Raw genomic sequence first — 26373 nt, 5'->3', positions numbered from 1 at the left:
ATTTCATTACAGCCTTTTTGGAGAATTTTACAGAGCATGTGTGGTGAAACAGAAACACTAAGAAAAATACTTACATTTATTATGAGCTCTGAAATACTGCCCACACATTCATCTAGAGTTCAGTTGGAACAAATCGATCATGACAGGCATGTTTTATATATCATTGGGGGCAAGTAGAGGTTGGAAAAATAATGCAGATTTCCTGATTAAAATGTGTTATTTGGCGTGAATTTTGCCAGAAACTACTACATGCTTTTTGCACCACATTATACAACGTACTTTAGACACTTTCAGACACTTTTTTTTTTTAGTTGCTTTGTCCCTAAAAGGGGGAGAGGCCCCATGACAGGGGGTGTGGCTTCATAGAAAAGAGGTCTGGCTTAAATGCGCCATCATGCCCCAAAACGTGTTCTTCGATTTTGGTACCAAATATTGCATAAACTAAGCCAACTAATAAGTACTATAAAGTTAAAGGATCCTTGGGGATGATTGTGATAGGGTTCTAGCCCCCCCCCCCCCTCTCTTTTCTCACTTCTCCTCTTATGGGGTAGTGTTCGGTCTCTGGGGCCAATGAAAGCTATCTTGTGGATTTTGAATGGCTTGATTTTTGGAGATGTAAAAATCCTGTGAATTGTATATTGGTATTTTATTGCCCTGGGTGAAGGAAAGACTAGCTACGCCTCTACACAGCTCATTTTCTCAGATAGACTTAGTAACATGGAGCATTTTGGCTTTCCTTAGTACTACTAAAGTTAAATATGAGACTGGGACTTGCTTGGATTACCCTCCTGTGTCCTGGGTGATGGGGGAAGAAGGCGGCTTACAAGATTTAGTTTGTTGTGGTTAACGATGATGGACGAAGATAAGGAATTATTAATGATTTGTGTCTCTTCTTTTATTATAAACCTAAATTCAGCTTCTCCATATTAGGGCTGCTTCCGGAGAGTCATTGCATCTCTATATACTGTGTTGTGTAGGTTGATAACCTCTTGCCACAGTGGTTCTCCATCAAAGAGCAAGACCACCATATATGTAGAAAACTGCCCCTCCCCTGTGAGCATCTCCAGCACATGTCCTGGGTCTGGGGGTACATCTTAACCAGTCGTGTCGGTGTCCTATACTATTGAGTCAGTGATTTGTAGTTGGTCTCTTGGTACTTAGAGGAAATCTATAGGTGTGTCTGATAGGTTTGCTGTGTGAACCTTTTTCATCCATATTTTATATGCTTCTCATTATGATACATAAAAACACATATTTGTGCGGTGTGGCAAGAATCGAGCTTTAATGATTTTGTTGTGCCTGTTGGATTTGTCACGCTTCTGTACAGTTACATTCCATTCAGCTTTTTTTATTTCACTGATCAAAATTGTTGCTTTTCCAGTTGGCGATTTAATTTCTGACGAACAGATTACACTTCTCTTTTTTCTGTTTGGTGCTTTTTCTTTAGTGTTTATTTCTCTGCTGTATTCTGTGCAGTGATTGCAATTCTGGGAACTCGGCTGCTCAGTTTTACCTTCATTCCTCAGCTCTATCTCAGTTCTATCTCTATGTCTTGTATACAACTGTGTAGTTCTCATTAGCACTTATTTATACAATGTGCATGTTTGTGGACAATGAGGCTGGTTGTTGGTGTTAGGCTGGGTTTACACGCTATTACCATTATAATACATGGTAATCGCTGGGCACAATCCGAAAATGATCTCACCCATCTGATCACCATTATTGCTGCAGATCTAGTATGAAAACCTCATTATGAGGATGATATTTGCAGAGCATCTGTTTCTGCTGGGGATAACTCTTATCAGTTGACATGGCCTGTGTATGCCATGATAACTGTGTAGTTAAGGATGCAATTAAAAGTCGGCTTTGCACATATTCTGTGTAAATTGACTATTGACCTCAAACTTCTTACTACTGTCCAAGGCCTGTCATCGATAAAATGCTTCCTTCACAGACCTGAACCTGCACGTTTCGGGTTTGCAGAAGAAAGAATCATATAATTGCATTGTAGGAAATTGTTGCTGCATGCTTGCTGCTTTTAATTTATCACTGTGAGACATGGGCGTAACTATAGAGGATGCAGGGGATGCGGTTGCACCCGAGCCCAGGAGGCTTAGGGGGCCCATAAGGCCTCTCTTCTCCATATAGCGAGCCCAGTACTATGAATAAAGCATTATAGTTGGGGGCCCTGTTACAGATTTTGCATTGGGGCCCAGGAGCTTCAAGTTACGTTTCTGCTGTGAGATTTATGAGGATTTATATGAATACTAAAAGAGGAAATAGAGGTGTTTTTAGAATTAATTTATCCCCAAGGTTTGAGCTCCACTGCCACTTTGGTCTCCTAACTGAAGCTTGAGGAGAAAAATGTTCGGTCATACCTCTGACATTATCACTCCCATTCTTTTTATTGGTTGACGTGGAACTTTTACTCCCTCACTTATGTGACCTGAAAAACCACAGGGCGTCATTTTCAAGTTCAGCAAAGATATCAGTGAACCTGCCATCTGATACTGATGTAGGGAGAAGTAATTAGCATCCGACTGTCAATTGTTGGCCCACAAAAACTGTGTCCTGAACGTAACACCCTTTCTGTGCTACATCTGACTTGGCAATGTGTTTCCACTGCTTGTAATCCATTTTTGTGCTATTTTGCCCACTGGAGTTTTGGCTTTCTTTTTTTTCTTAGAAAGCAATGGCACTCAAACCGGCCATTAGCTGTTAGAGCCCATCCATGATAAGGAATGACCAGTGGTGCATTCGGAAAACCCAGATGGAGCACCAGTGTTGTACTCCGCTGGGATCTGCTTGACCTTGCACCACCTATGCTTTAGATCAATTCTTCACATCGTCCTTTGAACCTCTTCTTCAACAAGTTGTGTATGTCCACAGGATACTCTTCCTCTGGATAGATTTCATTGATCACACCATTCTCTATGTATGCTTGACACCGTTGTGCAACAAAGTGTCTCTACTAGCCCCAGATACTCTAACACCGATGGCCATACCTCATTTGTAGTCACTCAGATTGCTCTCTTTTCCCACTGCAATGTGGATTCACACTGGCATTGATCCATAGAAAACTTGCGCACTTGATGTTTTTTGCGGTACTCCTGGGTCACATGTCTAATTTCTGTACCAGGGAGCTACAATCATGAAAGGGCAAGTGCCTCTAATAAAGTGGCCTTTGAGTGGAGTGCATTATAATGTACAGTATTTTGCAGTCAGACGTTGCCTGTAGCGTTATGTCTATAATTGCATCCGTTTTCTTTCACAAAAAGCTTCATTCCCTCATGTTTCTGAATGATAAATATGAGGTTTTTAATTTTCATCTACAGAACAACTTGCTGTTTATTTAGCATACTTCCATTTCCCATTCACAGCCCTTACAGCAATAATCCGAGTCCCTCTCCACCAGACAAGTGTATTTGCTTGGAAGGAGCTGTAAGCACGTTCTGTTTAATCCATTCGAGGCATCCATCCATTATCATTTTGTCTGACTAATTGGTTCGCCGGGCTATATTGTCTGCATATTTACTATTGTGCTTTAGGTGTGTTTTTAATCCCTAAATAGTCTCTCTCATTAATTTGCACAAGGACAAATGATGTACATGGGTTTAGCCAATCTAATTTGCTCCAAGAAGATGCCACAACTGCGGCCAATTTACATGAAATTTCTCCCCATGTTGAGTAAAATTATACATAGAAATGAAAATATGGTACTTTTATAGAATGATCTGTAAGTAGACTTTTTCTGCAAGAGTCAAAACTTAAAAAAAAAAAAAAAAAAAAAAGAATGATGGGTCCTGATTAGAGATGAGCGAGCACGCTCGTTTAACCCCTTGAGTGGCACGCCCGGAAATTTTCCGGGACGAGCTCCACTGCTCATAGCAACATAGCCCGGAAGATTTCCGGGCTATGTATCACTATGGGAGCTGCAGAGCACAATGCCACAAGCTGTGGCACTGTGTTCTGCCTGCACAGACCCACATAGAGCAGTGCAGGACTTTGAAAAACCAGCAGAAGGTATTGCCGATGTGCCGGCAATATCCTACTTTGTTTACAGGTTGCCATAGAGACCATCGGCTTGTCAGAAGCAAGCCGATGGTCTCTGTGGCAGGGAGAGCTTGCTGCTTGGCTGTCAGAGGACAGCTAGGTAGTAGCTCTTACAGCAGAGATCAGAGAAAACCTCCGATCTCTGCTGTGTTAACCCTTTACATGCTGCAGTCTATGTGACTGCAGCATGTAAAGGGCTGTCACTGCAGCATGTAAAGGGCTGTCACCATCGGACCCCCGGAATGTGATCAGGGGGTCCTGATGGGTCCCTGTGGAAGTCCCCTAAAGGGACAAAAAATTAAAATTTAAAAAAAAATTTAAAAAAAAAAAGTTAAAAAATTATAAAAAAAAATAATAAAAACACTTGTCTCCCTTTACTTTGTAAAAAATCAAAAATACAATCACACATGTGGTATCCATGCGTCGTAATGACCCAGAGAAGGAAGTTAATACATTATTTAACCCCTTAATGACATGGCCCCTTTTTTTTCTTTTTTCCCCATTTCTTTTTTTCCTCCCCCGTTTAAAAAAATCACAACTTGTCCCGCAAAAAACAAGCCCTTATATGGCCATGTCAATGGAAAAATGAAAAAGTTATGGCTCTTGAGACGCAACTGCAAAATTAGTTGAAATTCAATGATTAGACCATTTTAAAAAACCTGCCCTGGTGGGCACGACAGGGTGGTAGGAAACCCGCCACTCAAGGGGTTAAGGCTGATGCTCGATCGAGCATCGGTCTTGTCGAGTAACTGATTATTCAACTGAGCACCATGTGACGGGGGGAGGGGAGAGAGAGAGATCCCCCCGGTGCTTCCCCCGCATGGTGCTCAGTCGAGAAATCAGTTACTTGACAAGAACGATGCTCGATCGAGCATCAGCCCTAAACGGGTGTGCTCGCTCATCTCTAGTCCTGATTTATCAACCCATATGCTTCAGTTTTCTCCTGTTAAAAAAACTGCAAATTTTGGTACAGATTTTGTGCAAAACAATTCTCAATGTTTTAGGTTGTTGCACCCTGTTCACATTTCCTAAAGAGGGCATAGTTTGCAGGGAGAGAGTATGATAGTCCATGGCCCCACATAATTTATATTAGAAGCTGGTGCAGATCTATGCCAGTTTACAGCTGGTGTAGGTTTGATTTCTGGTGCAGGGACTGCCATAAGATGTAACACATTTATTAAGAGGCATCTTAGGGCAGCACAGTTTATACCAAGGCAGTGTTGTAAGTTTGCCTAGATAAATCACAGACACCGTTTCAGTCATTTAAAAATAAAGAAAAAAATTGCTTATTTGGGATATTCTCCAGTAACGTTCTTCCATAACATTAGCGATGCGTACATAAGTATTGTAATACCGTGTAAGTACTTCAAACCCTGCAAGCAGATAAAAGACCCTGTCCCTCTGCATAAAGCCAGAGTAATAGTCTAAGCATATGGTCTGAAGATCAGTTGTATTAGAATGGGTTGATGTATTATGCAACACGATGGAAAGTGCTGTCTTATACTTAGTTTTTACTCTTTTGAATATCGGACTAGTTCTTACTGCGAATTTCATTTCCAAAGCTGCTTCCTTCATAATGGCATGATCCATCGTCATTACTTAAAAGAAATAGATGGTGTAGCTGGGATCCACAAGTGAAGCAGAGTTGACTAGGCTCTTTCTGTCCGCATTGTCAGTAAACTACTCGGATGACGATAAATTGTGCCAAATAAACTCAGCCCCAGTACGTGTGGAAAGTGTGTTTCCTGTGGTTAGTATAAAGAGGATCCAACAGGCAGAGCCATTTGTTTTAGTGCAAAGGTAGTCAGTCCTGACAATATGCCCCATATAGATAGGAAAGACCCTACCTTCTCTTGACATGAAGGTGCAGGCAGACGCAGGATATCCGTGCTTACAGTATGTAAATGTGCTACAAGCCACCTGATGGACAGGGTTTCGGCTTATACTTGGACAGCTTATCAATAGCAGATTGGCAGGGACCTCCACTGAGAAGCTGGTCTTTCATCCCACTGTCATAGTAGCAAAGCCAGATATTTGCATTGGTGGTCATGGCCGGAAGTGTCTTAGCCGGCTTAAAATCAATGGGAGTGAAGCTGTTTACTAAACTTACACCGCTGACCAGTGAGGGGGCAGAAGTCTAATAGATGGCTTCTCTTCCATTAATTTAATTGGGACCACTAATGTCTAGCCCAGCTGCACTGACAGTGGGACCGATGATCAGCAGATTGGGAAGGATCACAAGCGGCTGATCCCTGCCAATGTGCTATTGATGACCTGAGAATAGATCATCAATGGGAAAAAAGTAGCAAAACCCCTTTAAGGATTCTGAAAAGCCGCAGATTAGCTCCATTGAATTCCAGTGGAGTGTGCACACGTGCACTTCTATCGGTCCGTCCAGGTATCTGCTGTAGATTATGTTTCCCTTCCTTGTAGGTTGAAGTCCCTTGCGGGCGAAAACTTTCCTTCTCCTGAACTAGTCTGTCACTGATGCTTATTATACTTATTTTCATGCTTATTATACTTGATTGTTTTTATTGTTATACCGTTCTATACACACCACCATCTGTTTTTGTCACCCATTACTTTAAATGCTGTGTGTACTTTTTTTAAACAGTTTTTTTTTTTTTTTTTCACAAAACGCATGTGTAGCATGTTTCATAGGTGTCTGTTTCCGCTTCCAGACAGACATGGGGCTGCACATCCACAGATGCACTCCTTTTAATATCTGTAGCGCACACATGACGATACTCAGCTGTTTCCATCAACTGTAATACGGAGCCATGATTATTCCATGTCATATGTCTTTTGCTGAAAATCTCTTTAATCCCTTCAGCGACAGGTTTATTATTACCATATTATGGCAGGGAAATCTCTGGGCTTGCTGCGCTGAGTATACGGTAAAAACCCTGGAATATTTCAGATGACAGCTCAGTGCTCTGCACATTTCAGCACTAGAGCTGTCCACAGAAATCTTCTGGGGTTTAACTACATAGTCAGTACAGCAAGCCCTGGAGATTTTCTGGATGTGTCACTAAAGGGGTTAAATGAACAGACTCTCGTAACTAAAATGTATACAAGCCTTAAAATTGCTGCTTTGTGGAAATGTTTGTATGCCTAACTTGATGTGTGAACCCATTAAGCATATTGGTAAATCCTTGCACAGGCTATGGCCATGATGCTTGCTCATTGTACATTTTCATTATATGAGACGGTCTTTCTGGGTGAATGGCACTAATGGGCCTTGCTGATGACACGTCAGTTTAATAGTTTAAACTGTTGCTTGTTCCTATAACCTTAAATTGATGGGCATAAGTGCAGGTTCTAAAGGAAGAAGCATAATCTTGTAAAGATTTAATAGACAAATGGGGAAGTTGATCTTTAGAAAACAGCCCTGCCAGCATGCGTCTGATAGAAAATGATTCAACAGTTAGTGACTGAAAGAAACATTATTTGTCAGTAACTGTTGGTTGTTTGTCTATAGACAATATTGTAATAGAGGTTGTATTTAGAAAAATTAATTAAATGAATCAAAAAGTCGTTTAGTGCTAATAAGTAGGCTTTATTTGATTCAACCCCTGGAATGTCATAGCACCAAGGCGACGTACGGGTACTTTGTCTTTGGCTGGCAGACTGCTCTTAAGAGGCCAATGTGAACCAGGTTCAATGTAAGTCCAGCACTCCTTGTAAATGTGTCAAAGGATACTGTAAGGGGCTTCCAGCTCACCAACAAGATGATATGATCATCTTGTTGGTGATCATATCATGTTTGTTTTTCCGTGCGCCCTCTGAAATTGTACGTTTTTCCGTGCACCCTCTGAAATTGGATTCAACACCAACAATGGGAAATCCAATTTGAAGCCGGTTCAATGTCACTCTAGTATTGCTCATATAGATACAAGCTCCATTTTATCATTCCATTTTAAAAAGGAGTTACCGTATACCATGAAACTGCTCACGCATTTCAAGTTAAAATGTTTTTATTAATAGCCTATCACATAACACTACCCACTTCCCTTACAAAGTGCCTGTTTCATGACATCATTAGTTTAAGTATAAAAAAACAAAAATGTCCATAATAAATATCTATATTTAAAAACGTCCTAATTACTTTCTGCGAGCAGTTTGTACCTTACTGGAATAAAAGACTCAGTAATGGGAGAAAACCAATGTAGCTCAATAAAAATGTAAAGGGGCAATAAACAGCAAAAATAAAGCCTCTAAACTACTAAAACAAGAAGGCAGCAAAGAAGCAATTAAAACCTTTAAAGAAAAAAATGAATTATGTAAAATCAGATAAAAACAGCAAAGATGGAGACAGAAAGACTTTATTAGTAAAACTAACCCTAAACTGTTCTTTAAATAGTAAAAAGAGTAATACTGCATGTGTTGGCCCTTTTAATAAATAATGTGGGAAAAATTCTAGAGGGTGATGAGGAGAAAACAACTCTATTAAATAGCTTTTTTTCCAGTGTATTCACAGAGGAAAATGAAATGTCAGATGCGATGCAGATTGATAAAGTAAACTCTCCACCAAATGCCACTAGTCTAAAGGCCCATTTAGATGGGATGAGTGTCAGGCAAACTATGCCGACACTCGTCCCTGCACTTATTAGCTCCCGTGCTGCTGCATGGGAGGTAGTATCGCTGGCGCAGAGCGGGGAGGCTGGAGGAGATTTCTCTCCTCACGCTTTTAACTCCCATGCAACAGCACAGGAGTGAGGACAAACAGGGACAAGTGTCAGGCATCGTTTGCCTGACATTCGTCCTGTGTAAATGGGCCTTAAAGGGGTTGTCCCGCGCCGAAACGGGTTTTTTTTTTCACCCCCCCCCCCCCCCCCCCCCGTTCGGCGCGAGACAACCCCGATGCAGGGGTTAAAAAAGATCACCGGACAGCGCTTACCTGAATCCCCGCGCTCCGGTGACTTCTTACTTACCCGGTGAAGATGGCCGCCGGCATCTTCTCCCTCCGTGGACCGCAGGGCTTCTGTGCGGTCCATTGCCGATTCCAGCCTCCTGATTGGCTGGAATCGGCACGTGACGGGGCGGAGCTACACGGAGCCCCATTGAGAAGATAAGAAGACCCGGACTGCGCAAGCGCGTCTAATTTGGCCATTAGACGGCGAAAATTAGACGGCAACCATGGAGACGAGGACGCCAGCAACGGAGCAGGTAAGTGAAAAACTTTTTATAACTTCTGTATGGCTCATAATTAATGCACAATGTACATTACAAAGTGCATTAATATGGCCATACAGAAGTGTATAGACCCACTTGCTGCCGCGGGACAACCCCTTTAACCCAGGAAGAAGTGCAGAGCTGTCTTAGAAAGATTAAAATTGACAAAGCATACAACCTCGGGTTTTAAGGGAATTAGGTAATGTGATAGACAGACTGGACCATGGAGAGTCACTAGATCTTGTGTATATGGACATTTCCAAAGCGTTTGATACTGTGCCACCTAAAAGGTTGGTATATAAAATGAGAATACTTGGTCTGGGCGAGAATGTACACAAGTGGGTAAGTAACTGGCTCAGTGGTAGAAAGCAGATGGTGGTTATATATGGTACATACTCTGATTGGGTCACTGTTACTAGTGGGGTCCCACAGTGGACGGTTTTGGGCCCTATTCTTTTTTTAATATATTTATTAATGAGCTGGTAGAAGGATTGTGCAGTAAAATAGCAATATTTGCAGATGACATAAAACTATGTAAAGAAATTAACACTAGAGAGGACACAAGGAGATTGCAAGATGATCTGGATATGTTGGGGGCTTGGGCAGAAAAGTGGCAAATGAGTTTTAACTTTGATAAATGTAAAGTTATGCACATGGGCAGAGGAAATACATGTCACCATTACCCAGTGGTTTCCCATTTTGTATACAACACTGACATTGAGAAGGACTTGGGGATTTTAGTTAACTGTAAGCTTAACTGGAGCAACCAGTGTCAGGCAGCTGCTGCCAAGACAAATAGGATCATAGGGTGCATCAAAAGATGTATAGTAGCACATGATGAGAACATTGTTCTTCCTCTTTACAAGTCACTGGTCAGACCATACATGGAATATTGTGTAGAGTTTTGGGAACTGATATATGAGAGCTTGAACGGGTACAAAGATGGGCAACTAAAGTAATAAATGGAATGGGTGGACTACAATACCCAGAGAGGTTATCAAAATTGAGATTATTTAGTTTAGAGAGAAGATGGCTGAGGGGCGACCTAATAACTATGTATAAATATATCGGGGAACAATACAGAGCTCTCTCCCATCATCTCTTTATATCCAGGACTGTGACTGTAACAAGGTGGCGCTCTTTACATCTAGAGGAAAGAAGGTTTCTACACCAACATAGAAGGGGGTTCTTTACTGTAAGAGCAGTGAGACTATGGAACTCTCTGCCTGAGGACGTGCTGATGGCAAATTCGATAAGAGTTCGAGGGGACTTGATGTCTTTCTTGAGCGATATAATATTATATGTTATAATCATTAATAAGTTCGTGGGTTGTTGATCCAAGGATTATTCCGATTTCCAGATTGGTGTCAGGAATTTTTTTTCCCCCCCTAAATGAGGAAAATTGGCTTCTACCCCATTGGGTTTTTTTTTTTGCCTTCTTTTGGATGAACATTGGGGGGTAGTAAAAAGGATGTGAAAAGAACTGGTATGGAGGCGCAACACTCTAAGCTACTAGAAGATGTAGATCAAAGTCCAATGTGTGATGGTGAAAGCACTTCTTTTTTATTATTTTTTCAGAAATTAAAAACCAGCAATGAAATACGCGTTTCGGGGAAGAACCCCTTCGTCAGTTCGGCTGGATAGGACAACAGGATGCCTAGGGGTGACACGATTCCAAAGATGTATAGGATGTGTCGGAGGTCCTGTGTGCAGGAGGACGGGAGAAAAAAGTGCTTTAACAAGGGAGCTGAGGACAAGTCAGGGGTATAAATACCAACAGGATGCCTAGGGGTGACACGATTCCAAAGATGTATAGGATGTGTCGGAGGTCCTGTGTGCAGGAGGACAGAGGAGAAAAAAGTGCTTTAACCAGTGGTACCCCTGACTTGTCCTCAGCTCCCTTGTTAAAGCACTTTTTTCTCCCCTGTCCTCCTGCACACAGGACCTCCGACACATCCTATACATCTTTGGAATCGTGTCACCCCTAGGCATCCTGTTGTCCTATCCAGCCGAACTGACGAAGGGGTTCTTCCCCGAAACGCGTATTCCATTGCTGGTTTTTAATTTCTGAAAAAATAATAAAAAAGAAGTGCTTTCACCATCACACATTGGACTTTGATCTACATCTTCTAGTAGCTTAGAGGGTTGCGCCTCCATACCAGTTCTTTTCACATCCTTTTCGCTACACTTACGCCCACACTGGTGGAGCGTCATCTGGTTGGCAGCACCTCCACCATTCAAAATACTCAATCATTGAAAACTCTGTGTACTCCATAAATATTCCACTACCCTCACTGGGTCTTGCTCCACCCTCCTTTTTTATTTCTTTTACTCACATTGGGGGGTAGTAGGCTGAACTGGATGGACATGTGTCTTTTTTCGGCCTTACATACTATGTTAACATGTCTTAGAAATACAGTAAATCAGTTTTATAATTCCACTCTTTCAGATAAGTGTTATCTTTTAATATCCTGAAAGCTTCTCTCATTAGTAACACCTGATTTCGATATGCGCCCCTTTTGGGCTTGTTTACCCTTCTTATGGCAACCACTTTGAAGGATTCCAAATCACAGTCATGGATTTCAGCAAAGTGCTTTGAAGCACCTGATAAGCCCTGAGAACCTGCATCGCAAGCATCAAAAGATGTGAAGACTTGAATTGGGCATTGCTAATAGGAGAAGCTTTCTGGATATTAAAATTAGATCTCCATTATCCGAAAGGGTTAAAGGGGTTGTCCTGTTTCTTGACAACATCTCTTCAACTGGGCTGCCTGTAGTAAAATAATAGACTTAGCTGTACTTCCTTCACCATGTAGCGCTGCAGCATTGCTGTGGTCTCGGCATTTGCTGTGAAAGCTGCCGTCACCGGAAGTCAGGTGATTCGTTTTTCTGGCATCGGCGCTCACAGTGCCATGATGCCAAGAATTTGGGAAAGTGACATCCAGCCTGTGATTGGCTCTAGGGGTAACCTGATTTGATGCTGACATATGATGTCAACTGTTACAACAAAAGCCGGGACAACAGCGGGGCTGTAGCGCTAGACCCCAATAGCGGCGGAAGGGTATGTACAGTTCAGTTTACTATTTTATTACATGCAGGCCCATAGGGATACTGTCCGGTAAGCACACAACCCCTGTAAATTATAAAACTGATTTTTTTTGTATTTCTGCTAAGGCATGTTTATATAGATATTTATTCCAGACATTTTTGTTCTTTATGTAAATTAGATTAATGATGTCATAGAACAGGCACTATGTAAAGGATAGTGTTACCTGATATGCTATGAATAAAAATATTTTTGGTTAAAAAGCATGAGAAGTTTCATGGTATAACCTGTTATTAGCATAGAATAATACAATGGAGTTTTTATCTATATGAGGAGTATTGGAGTGACATTGAACTTGCTTCAAATTGGATTTCCCATTGCTGGTGTGGTATGTATTTCTGCCCACCCTCTTAAGGCCGCCTGCAGATGGCCGGGTCGGATCCCGCTTCGAGAATTCTCGCAGCGGGACCCGACCCGAGCCCCTGCAGGGAAAAGCGCGGCACTCACCTCTCCCGCAGCTCCGTTTCTTTGATGTGCCGGCTGCCGGCCAGCCCGCACATGTGCAAAGCGGAGCCGCCAGCCAGGGAGTGACATAAAGCAATAGAAATAAAGCATGCTACGATTTGTTTTCCGCGCGTGATTTCACGCGGACAAATCGCAGCCATCTTCCTAGGATTGCGTTTTCTAACGCAATCCTATGGCAGCTTTCACGGGCGGAAATTCTGCAGGAAATCCCACTGTGGAATTTCCGCCCGTGTGCAGGGGGCCTATATCAGATTCCAGTTACCGTATTTTTCGCCTTATAAGACGCACCGGTCTATAAGACGCACCCCCGTTTTAGAGCGGGAAAATAGGGGGAAAAAAATCATTACTCACCTCACCCGGCGTTCTGCGGCGCTGCTGCAGGCTGTCGATCCCTCCTGGTCCCCGGCAGAGCATTGCTTTCTGGACGTAGGGCTTGAAATCCCCACCTCCAGAAAGCTAATACTGTGATTGGCTGAAGGCGCACGTGTGTTAGCCAATCACAGCCATTCAATAATGTCATTGAATGGCTGTGATTGGCTGACAGCGTGTGTTAGTGAATCACAGTATTAGCTTTCTGGAGGAGGGGATTTCAAGCCCTGCGTCCAGAAAGCAATGCTCTGCCGAGGACCAGGAGGGAGCGACAGCCTGCAACAGCGCCGCAGAACGCCGGGGGCGGTGAGTACTGATTTTTTTTTTTTTTGACAGGAGGAGAGAAATCTTCTAACTGATCGCACATTTGTTCACGCGATCGCGAATTTAACGCGCAATTGCACTAAATAAATCGCATCCGCGCGTTAAATTCGCGATCGCGCTAAAAATAGCGATCGTAACGCATTTTCGCCACATTCGCTTTCTAAGACGCAGGAAACCCCCCCCCCCCCCCCCCCCCCCGCTTTGGAGGCGGAAAAAGTGCGTCTTATAAAGCGAAAAATACGGTATATCCTCTTGTTGGTGAGCTGGAAACATCCTAACAGTATTTTTTGTCACATTTGCCCTTAAGAGGCCCCCTGTGTCCTATGATCAACTATATTCACATCCTCAGGATGTTGACTATGCTATAGTGTCTTCCAAAATTACAGAAATGGAAAGAAACCAGGTTAAATAGAGACCAAAGTTTGCAATATTTGGTCTATTTTCAACTAATTAAATTCTATGGTTCCATTTTGCTATTTAAGCAGGATAGAAAGGCTGATGTAGACCGAAACAGCGTGCGAACCTGCCCCCTTAGCCAATTACACAAGGAATATTTAAAAACTGTGATCAATTAGATTGAAACAAAGTACTTGGTCGGTCCTGCGGTGAATAGATGGCACATACATTATGCTTTTATAGTAATATACTGGATCTTTATTTGCAAATAACCTACTTCAATCTGCTGGCAGCCAGCACCTCAACTTTTCCCTTAACTTTTTTTTGCATAATCTAGGACATAAAATAAGCAATAACTCCAATTTAAAAAAAAACTCCAAACTGAGAGCAGGATTTAGTAGAGGGATGGAAGCTAAACTGTTATATATAGCTTTATGCATGTTGTAGCAAGATTTATTAACAAGAGCAGGGTAAATCCCCCTAAAAGATACAGTGAGTGTCTTGCTTACCCTGCCCAAACAGGCTAGTTGACAGCTTTCCCTATATCACTGTGTGTACAGAGTAAGCCGTCAGTGAGAGCCCTGCTTACCCCGCCCAAACAGACTGATTGAGAGCTTTCCCTGTATTACTGTGTGTACAGAGTAAGCTGTCAGTGAGAGTCATCTTGACCCTGCCCAAACAGGCTGATTGACAGCTTTCCCTATATTACTGTGTACAGACTAAGCTGTCAATGAAAGTCCTGCTTACCCTGTCCAAACAGGCTGATTGACAGCTTTCCCTGTATTATTGTGTGTACAGAGTAAGCTGTCAGTGAGAGTCATCTTGACCCTGCCCAAACAGGCTGATTGACAGCTTTCCCTATATTACTGTGTGTACAGAGTAAGTTGTCAGTGAGAGCCCTGCTTACCCTGCCCAAACAGACTGATTGACAGCTTTCCCTGTATTACTGTGTGTACAGAGTAAGCTGTCAGTGAGAGTCCTGCTTACCCTGCCCAAACAGGCTGATTGACAGCTTTCCCTGTATTATTGTGTGTACAGAGTAAACTGTCAGTGAGAGCCCTGCTTACCCTGCCCAAACAGGCTGATTGACAGCTTTCCCTATATTACTGTGTGTACAGAGTAAGCTGTCAGTGAGAGTCCTGCTTACCCTGCCCAAACAGACTGATTGACAGCTTTCCCTATATTACTGTGTACAGAGTAAGCTGTCAGTGAGAGTCCTGCTTACCCTGCCCAAACAGACTGATTGACAGCTTTCCCTATATTACTGTGTGTACAGAGTAAGCTGTCAGTGAGAGCCCTGCTTACCCCGCCCAAACAGACTGATTGACAGCTTTCCCTATATTACTGTGTGTACAGAGTAAGCTGTCAGTGAGAGCCCTGCTTACCCTGCCCAAACAGACTGATTGACAGCTTTCCCTATATTACTGTGTGTACAGAGTAAGCTGTCAGTGAGAGTCCTGCTTACCCCGCCCAAACAGGCTGATTGACAGCTTTCCCTATATTACTGTGTGTACAGAGTAAGCTGTCAGTGAGAGCTCTGCTTACCCCGCCCAAACAGACTGATTGACAGCTTTCCCTATATTACTGTGTACAGAGTAAGCTGTCAGTGAGAGCCCTGCTTACCCCGCCCAAACAGACTGATTGACAGCTTTCCCTGTATTACTGTGTGTACAGAGTAAGCTGTCAGTGAGAGTCATCTTGACCCTGCCCAAACAGGCTGATTGACAGCTTTCCCTATATTACTGTGTACAGACTAAGCTGTCAATGAAAGTCCTGCTTACCCTGTCCAAACAGGCTGATTGACAGCTTTCCCTGTATTATTGTGTGTACAGAGTAAGCTGTCAGTGAGAGTCATCTTGACCCTGCACAAACAGGCTGATTGACAGCTTTCCCTATATTACTGTGTGTACAGAGTAAGTTGTCAGTGAGAGCCCTGCTTACCCTGCCCAAACAGACTGATTGACAGCTTTCCCTGTATTACTGTGTGTACAGAGTAAGCTGTCAGTGAGAGTCATCTTGACCCTGCCCAAACAGGCTGATTGACAGCTTTCCCTATATTACTGTGTACAGACTAAGCTGTCAATGAAAGTCCTGCTTACCCTGTCCAAACAGGCTGATTGACAGCTTTCCCTGTATTATTGTGTGTACAGAGTAAGCTGTCAGTGAGAGTCATCTTGACCCTGCCCAAACAGGCTGATTGACAGCTTTCCCTATATTACTGTGTACAGACTAAGCTGTCAATGAAAGTCCTGCTTACCCTGTCCAAACAGGCTGATTGACAGCTTTCCCTGTATTATTGTGTGTACAGAGTAAGCTGTCAGTGAGAGTCATCTTGACCCTGCCCAAACAGGCTGATTGACAGCTTTCCCTATATTACTGTGTGTACAGAGTAAGTTGTCAGTGAGAGCCCTGCTTACCCTGCCCAAACAGACTGATTGACAGCTTTCCCTGTATTACTGTGTGTACAGAGTAAGCTGTCAGTGAGAGTCCTGCTTACCCTGCCCAAACAGGCTGATTGACAGCTTTCCCTGTATTATTGTGTGTACAGAGTAAACTGTCAGTGAGAGTCCTGCTTACCCTGCCCAAACAGGTTGATTGACAGCTTTCCCTATATTACTGTGTGTACAGAGTAAGCTGTCAGTGAGAGTCCTGCTTACCCTGCCCAAACAGGCTGATTGACAGCTTTCCCTATATTACTGTGTGTACAGAGTAAGTTGTCAGTGAGAGCCCTGCTTAACCCTGCCCAAACAGACTGATTGACAGCTTTCCCTATATTACTGTGTACAGAGTAAGCTGTCAGTGAGAGTCCTGCTTACCCTGCCCAAACAGACTGATTGACAGCTTTCCCTATATTACTGTGTGTACAGAGTAAGCTGTCAGTGAGAGCTCTGCTTACCCCGCCCAAACAGACTGATTGACAGCTTTCCCTATATTACTGTGTACAGAGTAAGCTGTCAGTGAGAGCCCTGCTTACCCTGCCCAAACAGGCTGATTTAAACCTGATATGAATCTATATATACGAGATATTTATTTTGTATAATACATCACGGAGCTCAGATTTTCTCCCTTTTCATATCCTGCTCTCTGACTGGGCAGCAGAAATCGCCTGACAGGTTTGCTTCAGAACAATATATTTCATTTTGCTCCTTCCGAACCCTCGAGATGTAGACTTGATGGGTTTAATTTAGATTAAATATCTGCAGTATAACCCAATAATTCTGCTGCTTTTGGAAAAATGACGTCTTTCAGAATTTTCTGGTACTGAATAAAATTAATTTTTCCTTCCTTAAAGGCAGACTGTGTAGGTCCTGAGGCAGCAAAGCATCTTCATACCACCACAACGCCATCCTAAACTGCTTAAAGGGGTTGATTTTTATCACCCATTCATAGGCTACGTGAGAAGTCTGATCAATCGGGGTCACACTGGTGAACCCTTACAGAGCCAGAGAATGGGGATGCCGTGTCCTCGCCCCCCTATTCTCCGCACTGCAGGCTCACTTTACCCCCCCCCCCCCCCCCCCGCAGTGAAGGGGAGATTAGTACAGAGCAGCGGTTGCTCTCATGCAGCACCGCTTCATTCATTTTCAATAGGACAACTGCTGGAGATAGCCGAGCGCTTGCACTCTGATTTTCCTTTGAGCCCCATTTAAATAAATTGAGAGGTGCTGCACGTGTATGACTGACACTCCATTCAATCTGACATCACCACAGATGGTTGCAGCGAGCCTGCTGCGATGAGAAAAGGGGGCCATGAGACCCTCATTCTTGGAATCAGTAGGGGACCCCCACCAATTAGACGTTTATCACCTATTCTCTGGATAGGTGATAAAAGTGTTTTGTGCTACAACCCCTTTAAAGATCGGCCATACTTATTTCAGCTTTTCTGCCCTTTCATTTCATGGATCAGCGGGGTTCTTGGCATTCGGGCCCCCACTGATCAAAGCTTCTGATATGTCGCTATAAAATGTCTAAAGTTTTACTTTTTAAATAGAAAAGTGGTGGAAAAAATCAGGGATAGTAGGATTTTGTTACCGTAGAGCAAACAAATGATTAAAAATAATGCTGATCCTCCTTTCTGGGGGCCATTTAATACTGGAAATGTGAAAGTATTCCAGAGATGCCATCTTCCCTTTAAGTGCCCTTGTTACACTTTCCTTAGATGTTAAAGAAAGAAATGTAATATAAAAATTAACTATTTAAATAGTTTTAAAATTTCACACTTATTCGCCATATATTGTAAATAGACCCATTTAGTAAAAAATGATGACTATGGCGGACGTGAGATAGGTTATCTACTGTGTGTATATGTTAAATTTGTGTCCTCTCAACAGGAACAGATAAATATACATTCAAGTCAGTTCGCCCAAACTAATGTCTACGTCTCCCGCTACAACCACTGCCTCCGTTTCGCCCAGTTTATGGCTCTATTCAATCAGGTTTTTGCATGCATGTCACATAGCTGACAAGGAGAGAAGGTTACTAATACAGCAAGACAGGAAAAGCCATCCTACAACTGAAATCTCACAAAATCTCAAAACGCATTTTATATTGTCTAACACGCTTCCAATATGATCCTCTGATATTGCATCTAAATTGCTAGAAATACTTCACGGAGCTTAATATACGTCTATTGCGAGCTGCAATTTATTTTGCTGCTTCCTTCATATTTTTTATAAATAGGTTTGTCACATTGGTTAGATACTCAAATAATCTTTAAAGTGTGGACTGTAATAGTTTGTACAGTTTCTGCAGCTGTGCGTAGTAAACCTGGGTTTGATTCTGCTATTGCACACACCTGTATAGAAGGACCAAATCACAGTGGTATGAAAATCTATATATTGTTTGCAGAAACCCTTCACAGATATAGATTAAAATTAAATGTCTTTTATTAGTATATTTTAAAATTGTGGGCTCACATATAACACTTCTTAACGATACAAAAGAAAAGGACAAGTGACATATAGACAAAGAATAGGCCCTAGTAGAAATATGTAGGGTAACGTATCTCTCAGATAGATTTTTGGAGATTGATACCGCACAAGGATGAGGAGGAGGATAAAGGTCCAGATTTTTGGAAATCGATACCGCTCATGGATATGGAAGAGGATAAAGGTCCAAAAGAAAAAGGAATATTATCCAACTCCAGAAAATATGCGTACCTAGGTATAGATGCGGTACGAGAAAATATGCGTACCTAGGTATAGATGCGGTACGAAGAGTAATACCTCTTTAGGGCACAATGTTGTAATGTATATTACTGTTGCTAATACAATTTTTCGTAGCCTCTAATTGATAGCACAGTTGCCGCATATACGGGTGCTAATTGTATAGGCTCATTACAGGTCAATGATATTGACCAGCACGTAAAAACGGCTCGCTCGACGCGTTTCCCTGCCCTTGTAGGGGGCAGTTCCTCAGGAGCACGGGTAATGGTTGCCCGTAGATGCGTGTTTCTAAGGTTGTCGCATATAAATGATAGAGCAACAGGATTGATGCGTCAGGATGTAGTCCTGCTATAACTTAGTCCTGCTAAGATAAACCTACTCGATGTTTCCCGTTACTGCTCCTTACTAGTCACTTCCGGCGCGGCACTTGTATTAGTGCCGCTGTCGGACTCTCTGAATAATTGAGAGAGAGAGAGGGCCTTTCACTTAGTCTGGTGTACACCGTGAGATATGTCAGTATATGACTATCTCAAACAGCGCCTCCAGATACCAAATGGCGACCGCTATTTCAGCTTAGTTATCAGCCACTAAAGCGATGCCCGGAGGTGCCCTCTTGGAGGATTCCTGCACTATCTATTCGGGTGTTCGCATTGGTCAGCACATTGCAATGACCGATGTGGATTGATGCGACACCCAGATAGAGAAGGCTCTGTCACTCGATATTAGTAAAAACGAGTGTTCTTCTATGGTCCCTGCACCTCCGGGCATCGCTTTAGTGGCTGATAACTAAGCTGAAATAGCGGTCGCCATTTGGTATCTGGAGGCGCTGTTTGAGATAGTCATATACTGACATATCTCACGGTGTACACCAGACTAAGTGAAAGGCCCTCTCTCTCTATACCTAGGTACGCATATTTTCTGGAGTTGGATAATATTCCTTTTTCTTTTGGACCTTTATCCTCTTCCATATCCATGAGCGGTATCGATTTCCAAAAATCTGGACCTTTATCCTCCTCCTCATCCTTGTGCGGTATCAATCTCCAAAAATCTATCTGAGAGATACGTTACCCTACATATTTCTACTAGGGCCTATTCTTTGTCTATATGTCACTTGTCCTTTTCTTTTGTATCGTTAAGAAGTGTTATATGTGAGCCCACAATTTTAAAATATACTAATAAAAGACATTTAATTTTAATCTATATCTGTGAAGGGCACCTGTATAGAAGGCCCTCAGATACTTTTATTGGGAAATTATAAATGTAGCCGTCTCATTCAGGCATGGAGCGATCTGAGAATATTCACGGCTGCAGCGAGGTTATTAGACATTTTCATGGGCCTCAAAACAGGTGGGAAAAAAATTGCAAATTATTTTAACCCTTTCCAATCCAATTTGTATCCTGGTTTTCCTAGGGGGTTTACTCTTTTCTGCCATTATACAATTGCACTATCTGCTGGCTAAAGCCAGTACTGCATGAGGTGACACGTTGGATAGACTCCGACAGCAGAGAGGCTGGCAATATACTGTAAGAGAACCCCGACGGACGTCTTCCAACATTGAAGCTGTACAGCCTTAAATCATAATGTCTTCAGAGGTCAGACACTGGATTGGAAAGGGTTAATGATTTACATTGAGGGCTTGGAACTGGTAATCCTAATTGACTTGTAAAGGAACATTCTTTAGATTGCATCTGCTATATTCTTTTAAGTGCCTGCTTTGTTTTTGTGTTCCTTTTATATACTTTTTTTGTCTCTATATGGAACCAACTCCCCCTCCATTCTAAATCTAGTCCCACGGAATGACAGTCTTTAAGAATCTTGATCTTTTTTTTTTTTTAGCCAGTAGTTTGTCATAACCTGAAGTTCATGCTACAGTAGGTCGATTGTGGCTTTTCCCTATCTGGTGTACTGGTTGGGTGACCGGCTTTAGGTGTACAGAGGAAATATTTTGGGCAGCACACTCACAACTGAAAAGATCTCAGTAAGGTTGTTGGAGCTGTAAAACAGATGCTAGTGAGTTCAGCTAAATCAAAGACGGTCATTCATAGGTCTTAGATCTACACTAGCAGCTTACTTGATTAAATACTATGGAACTAATGAAACATTTTAATGGGTGCCTCCAGTTATCCACTAAAAAACTTCTTGGGGTGTGTACCTTGATATATACATTTCAACTAATCTAGGATGAAAATGAATAGTGCACTCTGCTGTTTATTAACCTCATTCACTTGCTGGCTCAACTCTTTCCCATCCAGTTTCTCTGCCACTCGCACAAGCACCAGCTCTTATTTATTTTGTGTGAGAAAGCACATGTTGTGGATTCCTTTGGAATTACTTAAGAAATACATAAAAATTAACTGTGATGATGATTTTATTAGTAATTTTTATAGAGTGTAGAGTTAGGCCTGCTGTCCATGGGCGATGCGGTATCCCGCGGCGAAGCTCCGCCGCGGGAGCTGCTGCCGGGGAGCAGGAGCCGCCGGCGAATCTCTACCGGTCAGCCCTATTTAATAGATCGGCTGTGAGCGGAGAATCACAATGATTCTCCACTTGTGGACAGGTGCCAGCGGCCGGCGTGATTCGCCAGCGGTTCACCGCTGGCGAATTAACTGCTGTGGACAGGGGGGTCTTATGACTGTTTTACTTTTCAAAGTGCAAATATTTGTATGTTAATATAATAAACATTTATATAATAAGACTCCTTTCTAATTCATATTACATTCTAATTTCTGTAATGATTATCCTCTCTATCTTATCCTTTCTAAAGGCCCATTTACACGGAGGAAAGATTGCTCAAAAATCGCTAAAAAGCGATCGTTTGAGCGGTCATCGTTGCATCTAAACGTGCGGCCATCGTACACTTTTTTACCGTGCACTGCGAGCTGATCGTTAAATTCAGGCCAATCTAAAAATCGTCGTGCGGTCTTATCAGGAGTTTTTCATGGGTAGTGCTGATAGCATTGTTTCCCATCAGAGCACAAAGGAACTGAAAGCAGATAAGAGCCATCGGGCTATCAACTGCTTTCTGCTAAGGCTTTATTTGCATGCTAAATAGCTCTTAAGTAGCTGAGTAGCTACTTAATAGTTTATGCAAAATGATCGCTCAAAGCTGTCGCTCAAACTGTCGTTCGTGCGATCTTTGAGCGATCATCGCTCTGTGTAAATGGGCCTTATATCCCTCTTTCTATCTCTGTAATACAGTGCCATACAAAGGCATCCTATAACTGCATAGCACATTTCTAGCACTTTACAGGACAGCACTCCGATGTCAAAGGCTGCTCGGCATATGTATGTTACAGTATGCAGGACAGGGCTCCGCTGTTTCTGTAACGCCCATTGACTGACTTCTTTGGGAGTTACGAAAACAGCAGAGCAAAGCTTGCTTGGCTGTTTCTGTGAGTCCTGACCACCCCCAGTAACCGGACTAGGGGTGCTGGGTCCAGAAGTTGATATAGATGTGTGTCAAAGAGGTGGGACTCACATGATTCAAACTTTCATGGCATATCCTGTGGCTATGTCAGATAAGTCTCACATTAGCATACCTCTATAAATTTTACATGGCGTTGGTAAATGTTCATGCTGGGGTGTGTTGTTCAAGCATTTGCTATTTTCTAGTTCCGCCCTTGGTAGTTTAGAAGACCCTGCAGTAGTTATTTCATTGTTTGTACCATGAAAGTTTCTGGTTAGTACTAGACTAATAGCAGTAGGTGGCTGTGATCACCTCAATTAGGGCTATTGCACATGGGACTATTATCCTTCAGGTAATCGTTGGATCATGCAAAACTGAACTAATCGTTCATTGTTAACACGGCCAGTGATTGAACCGAAAATTATATCATTCGTCCATTTTATGCAGGCGTAAAAACCTGACGATGATCTGCCAATGTAAACAGGCAGCCTTTCATCTATTATTGACTGTTTCTTCTGAATGGAGACAGGTGTCCCAAAGAGATCTCTGGCATGCTTTGCCTCCAATCAATGAGCGGTTATTATCACTCCTCCGTGAAAGCACAGGAATGATAAACTTTTGGACGCATGTCAGGCTCTCAATCATCCCCTGTAAAAGAACCCTTAGTTCCTACACCATTCAGCCCCTTTCCAAGTCCCCAGCTTTACTAGTACACAGGAGTTCAGGAAGCTCATGAAAAGTATTCTTAAAATGTTTGCTTTGCCTTTTGCTATACAGTAGAACAGTAATAACCATTATCTCCCAAATTAATTTTTCCTGTGTTTTATTTTCTCCCATCTCGTTTTGTTTGACAGAGTTTATCAAAGCACAGTAGAAGCAATATTGGAACTGAAGGGGGTCCTCCACCATTTGTGCCTTTTGGACAGGTAGGATTGCTTTCATCTCTATAATAAAAGAATGGTTTCGCTCTGCTTCTAGTTGATTTGGAATCAGTAGGACACATGAAATGATGAACAAGTTCTCAAATTCAGTTCAAGTTGTTTTCGAAAGTTTCCTTGAGAAAGTAAAGCAGATGAGAACAAAGTCTGTTTACATATAGCTGTGTTTTTGGGTTGGGATCCAAATACCGGTTCACACAGGTGAGTTCCTGGTGTTTAAACTGAAAAAAGGAAACTGATCGCTGTATAAACACCTGGAATAATAAAAAGAAAGCACTACAGGCTGGACCTTTTGTAGCGGGTTTTCATGATATATTTTCTTATTGCCCATGCAACCCTTGACCCAACTGCAACAAAGTGCTATACATTGCCTGCCTGTATAAGCAACCTGGAATCTCCAAAAGGTAAGGGAAGGGGAGGTGAAGCCTGGCAAGCACCTCAGATAATTTAGAGGTCACGTGGACAAATTGGACATACAGGTATATAGCACTCAGACTATTGGCTTGATTGTTTTTGTAACTCTCATAGAAGTGATCTGAGGGAGCCATACACATGTGTGCCACCTCTCCTTTCATTCTCCTTTGATGGGCAGCAGGTGATCACCTCCCTGGGAAGAGCGGGTCCGGGATCGGGGGTCCTCTATTCTGGAGGCTCACCTCTGGGACCCACACCTATCAGACTTTTATGACAATACCCCTTTAAAAGAGTTTGTTTGCATTGTGCAATACTTTTTTTGAATTACAAAAGTCCCTTAAAGATAAACTGTACACAGGGTGCCTAACTATTAGGACTTCTAGTGTTCAGCTGTAGTCTTTGGGGAAACCTGGCTGTTAGTGCTGAATCCCCCTACAGTGCCACTACTGAGATAATAAAGTATTACGTGGTGTCCATTGTAAATAATGGGGTTTCCATGTAATACATGGGTGTTCTGGTTGTTCCAGAGTTGTGGCTCTCGAGCTTTTACAAAACTACAACTCCAAGCTTGTTGTAACAAAGAACTTTATACCGTTGTGTGTGTTAAAATAGTTCATATGTACGTTTGTGCTATAATCCTGTAAATTGGGTTACCATGATGTACCAGTCATGTTGGTGATTGTAAGACCTGTAAATCCCAACCGCTGACCATCACCTTCTATTCCTCTTTTCAGCGTTGTGCATCTGTTACTTCTGTTGACAGCAGAGAGCTTGATAGCCGAAAAACGCTGCAGGCTCCTAGTGCCACCAAATCTGTTGGGGAGAATGATGAGTTTGAAAAACAAAGGACTGCTGCCATTGCTGAAGTGGCAAAAAGCAAAGAGGTTTGAGATCCCTGTTTGTTTGGGGGTTAATCTAAGCTAATGGATGTAATGAGTGTTTTCACAGAAACATGGCCATTCTTCATCTGTTTTTTTCACTTTGTCTCTGCCTGTGTTCTGTTTTCAGAATTAAGCGGTAATATTTGCTTTCTAGCACTTGGCTTCATAAATACGTAAAACTGCAGTGATCCTGGTTGCAAAAGCTATAATTTCAGTAGCGCAATGCTGATACAGAAAGTGTAGATCCCCAGATGCCTATTGATTTTGCTTATTTGTCTGTAAAATGAATGCCAAAATTAATCGTTGACCTGGAGTGACCATATATTAGGTTAGGTTCACATCTGGATCATCTCCATTGCAGAATAAATTAAATAAAGTGTTTTTTTATTAGTACTAAAAATAAAAACATAAAAGTTTCAAATAACCATTTTCCCATTCTTAACAAAAAAAACATCCAAAATGTATAAAAGGTAATGCCTATCCCAACACGGTACCAAGAGAAGCTACAGTTCATCCTGCAAAAACAAGACTGCACACGACCCCATTGATGGAAAAAGAAAAAAGTTATAATGACCAGAAGATCGAGTCAGAACAGAATTCAAAAAATATTTTTTTAAAGCAGCACAACCAAAAATTATACATTTTGGCATTGCTGTAATTATACAGACTCACATAATGAAGTTAAGAAGTAATTTTTGTTGCAATGTGTTTGCTGTAAAAACAAGATCCACCCAATAAATATTGTAGTTGGGTTTTCCCCTATTTCACCCCACTTTTAAAAAGTGTCTTTTCAGTCCATTATATGGTACAATTCATTCCCATTGAAACATGCAACTCATTCCGTAAAGCCCTCCTATGACTGTCATTGGGAAAATAAAAAATTGCGTTTTTTGTTTTTTCTATTTATGTATTTTTTTTAAAGCGAAAGGATAAAGCAAAAATGGCTGTGTCCTCAAGGGGTTAAGTGTTGTAAGTAATGGCCTGTTTACGCGTAACGATTATTGTTCAAACAAATGAATTTGAGTGATATTGTTCAGTGTAAATGCAAAAAACATTGCTCACTATTCACTCACTTGTCGTTATCGCTGACTTTCAGTCAGCATAAATACTATCGCTGGCTTCTCATTACGTGTAAACACTTCCCACTCAGCACTTTACATACTGTGTTTCCCCGAAAATAAGACAGTGTCTTATATTAATTTTTGTTCAAAAAGGTTTAACTTTTTTACATGTATAGCTGCCTGGACACTATTTAAATAGACTTTTTAAATTAACTGTTAGCAGGGCTTAATTTTGGAGTAGGGCTTATATTTCAAGCATCCTTAAAAAGCCTGAAAAATCATTTTGCATCCTCAAAAAGTCTGGAAAATCATGCTGTCTTATTTTCAGGGTATGTCTTATTTTCAGGGAAACAGGGTAGTAGGTGGCGCACTGAGCGAGAAGCCACGGACAAACCAGCGAGAAGTCTTTCAGTGTAAAAGCTCTGCACGAGCGCTGACGACCTTAGCAGTGACGTCGGCACTTGTGCATTCGTTTAAACAAATGTTGGCCCATGTAAAAGGGCCATAATTTAGTAAACTACTCTGGAGGTGGCCTTATTTGAGAAACACCTCTCTTCTGTGTACTTTGACTATCATAGCTTTTTGGAAGTAGGAGGGAGACTACCCCTGAGACTAGGAAG

At 42.1% G+C, this 26373-nt stretch overlaps 1 protein-coding gene across 1 annotated transcript in view; it reads left to right on the top strand.

Annotated features, from left to right (window-relative positions):
- TDRD3 (tudor domain containing 3) overlaps positions 1–26373 on the top strand; it is a 271283-nt gene that overhangs the window by 179919 nt on the left and 64991 nt on the right. The window contains exons 6-7 of the mRNA XM_066581368.1: positions 23314–23385; positions 24546–24695. Of these exons, the coding sequence (XP_066437465.1) occupies positions 23314–23385; positions 24546–24695 (222 nt within the window). The remainder of the gene's footprint in view (positions 1–23313; positions 23386–24545; positions 24696–26373) is intronic.

The sequence above is a fragment of the Eleutherodactylus coqui genome, chromosome 1, assembly GCF_035609145.1.
Source record: "Eleutherodactylus coqui strain aEleCoq1 chromosome 1, aEleCoq1.hap1, whole genome shotgun sequence".
Lineage (NCBI taxonomy): Eukaryota > Metazoa > Chordata > Amphibia > Anura > Eleutherodactylidae > Eleutherodactylus > Eleutherodactylus coqui.
This window is presented reverse-complemented; position numbering and strand designations above follow the sequence as displayed.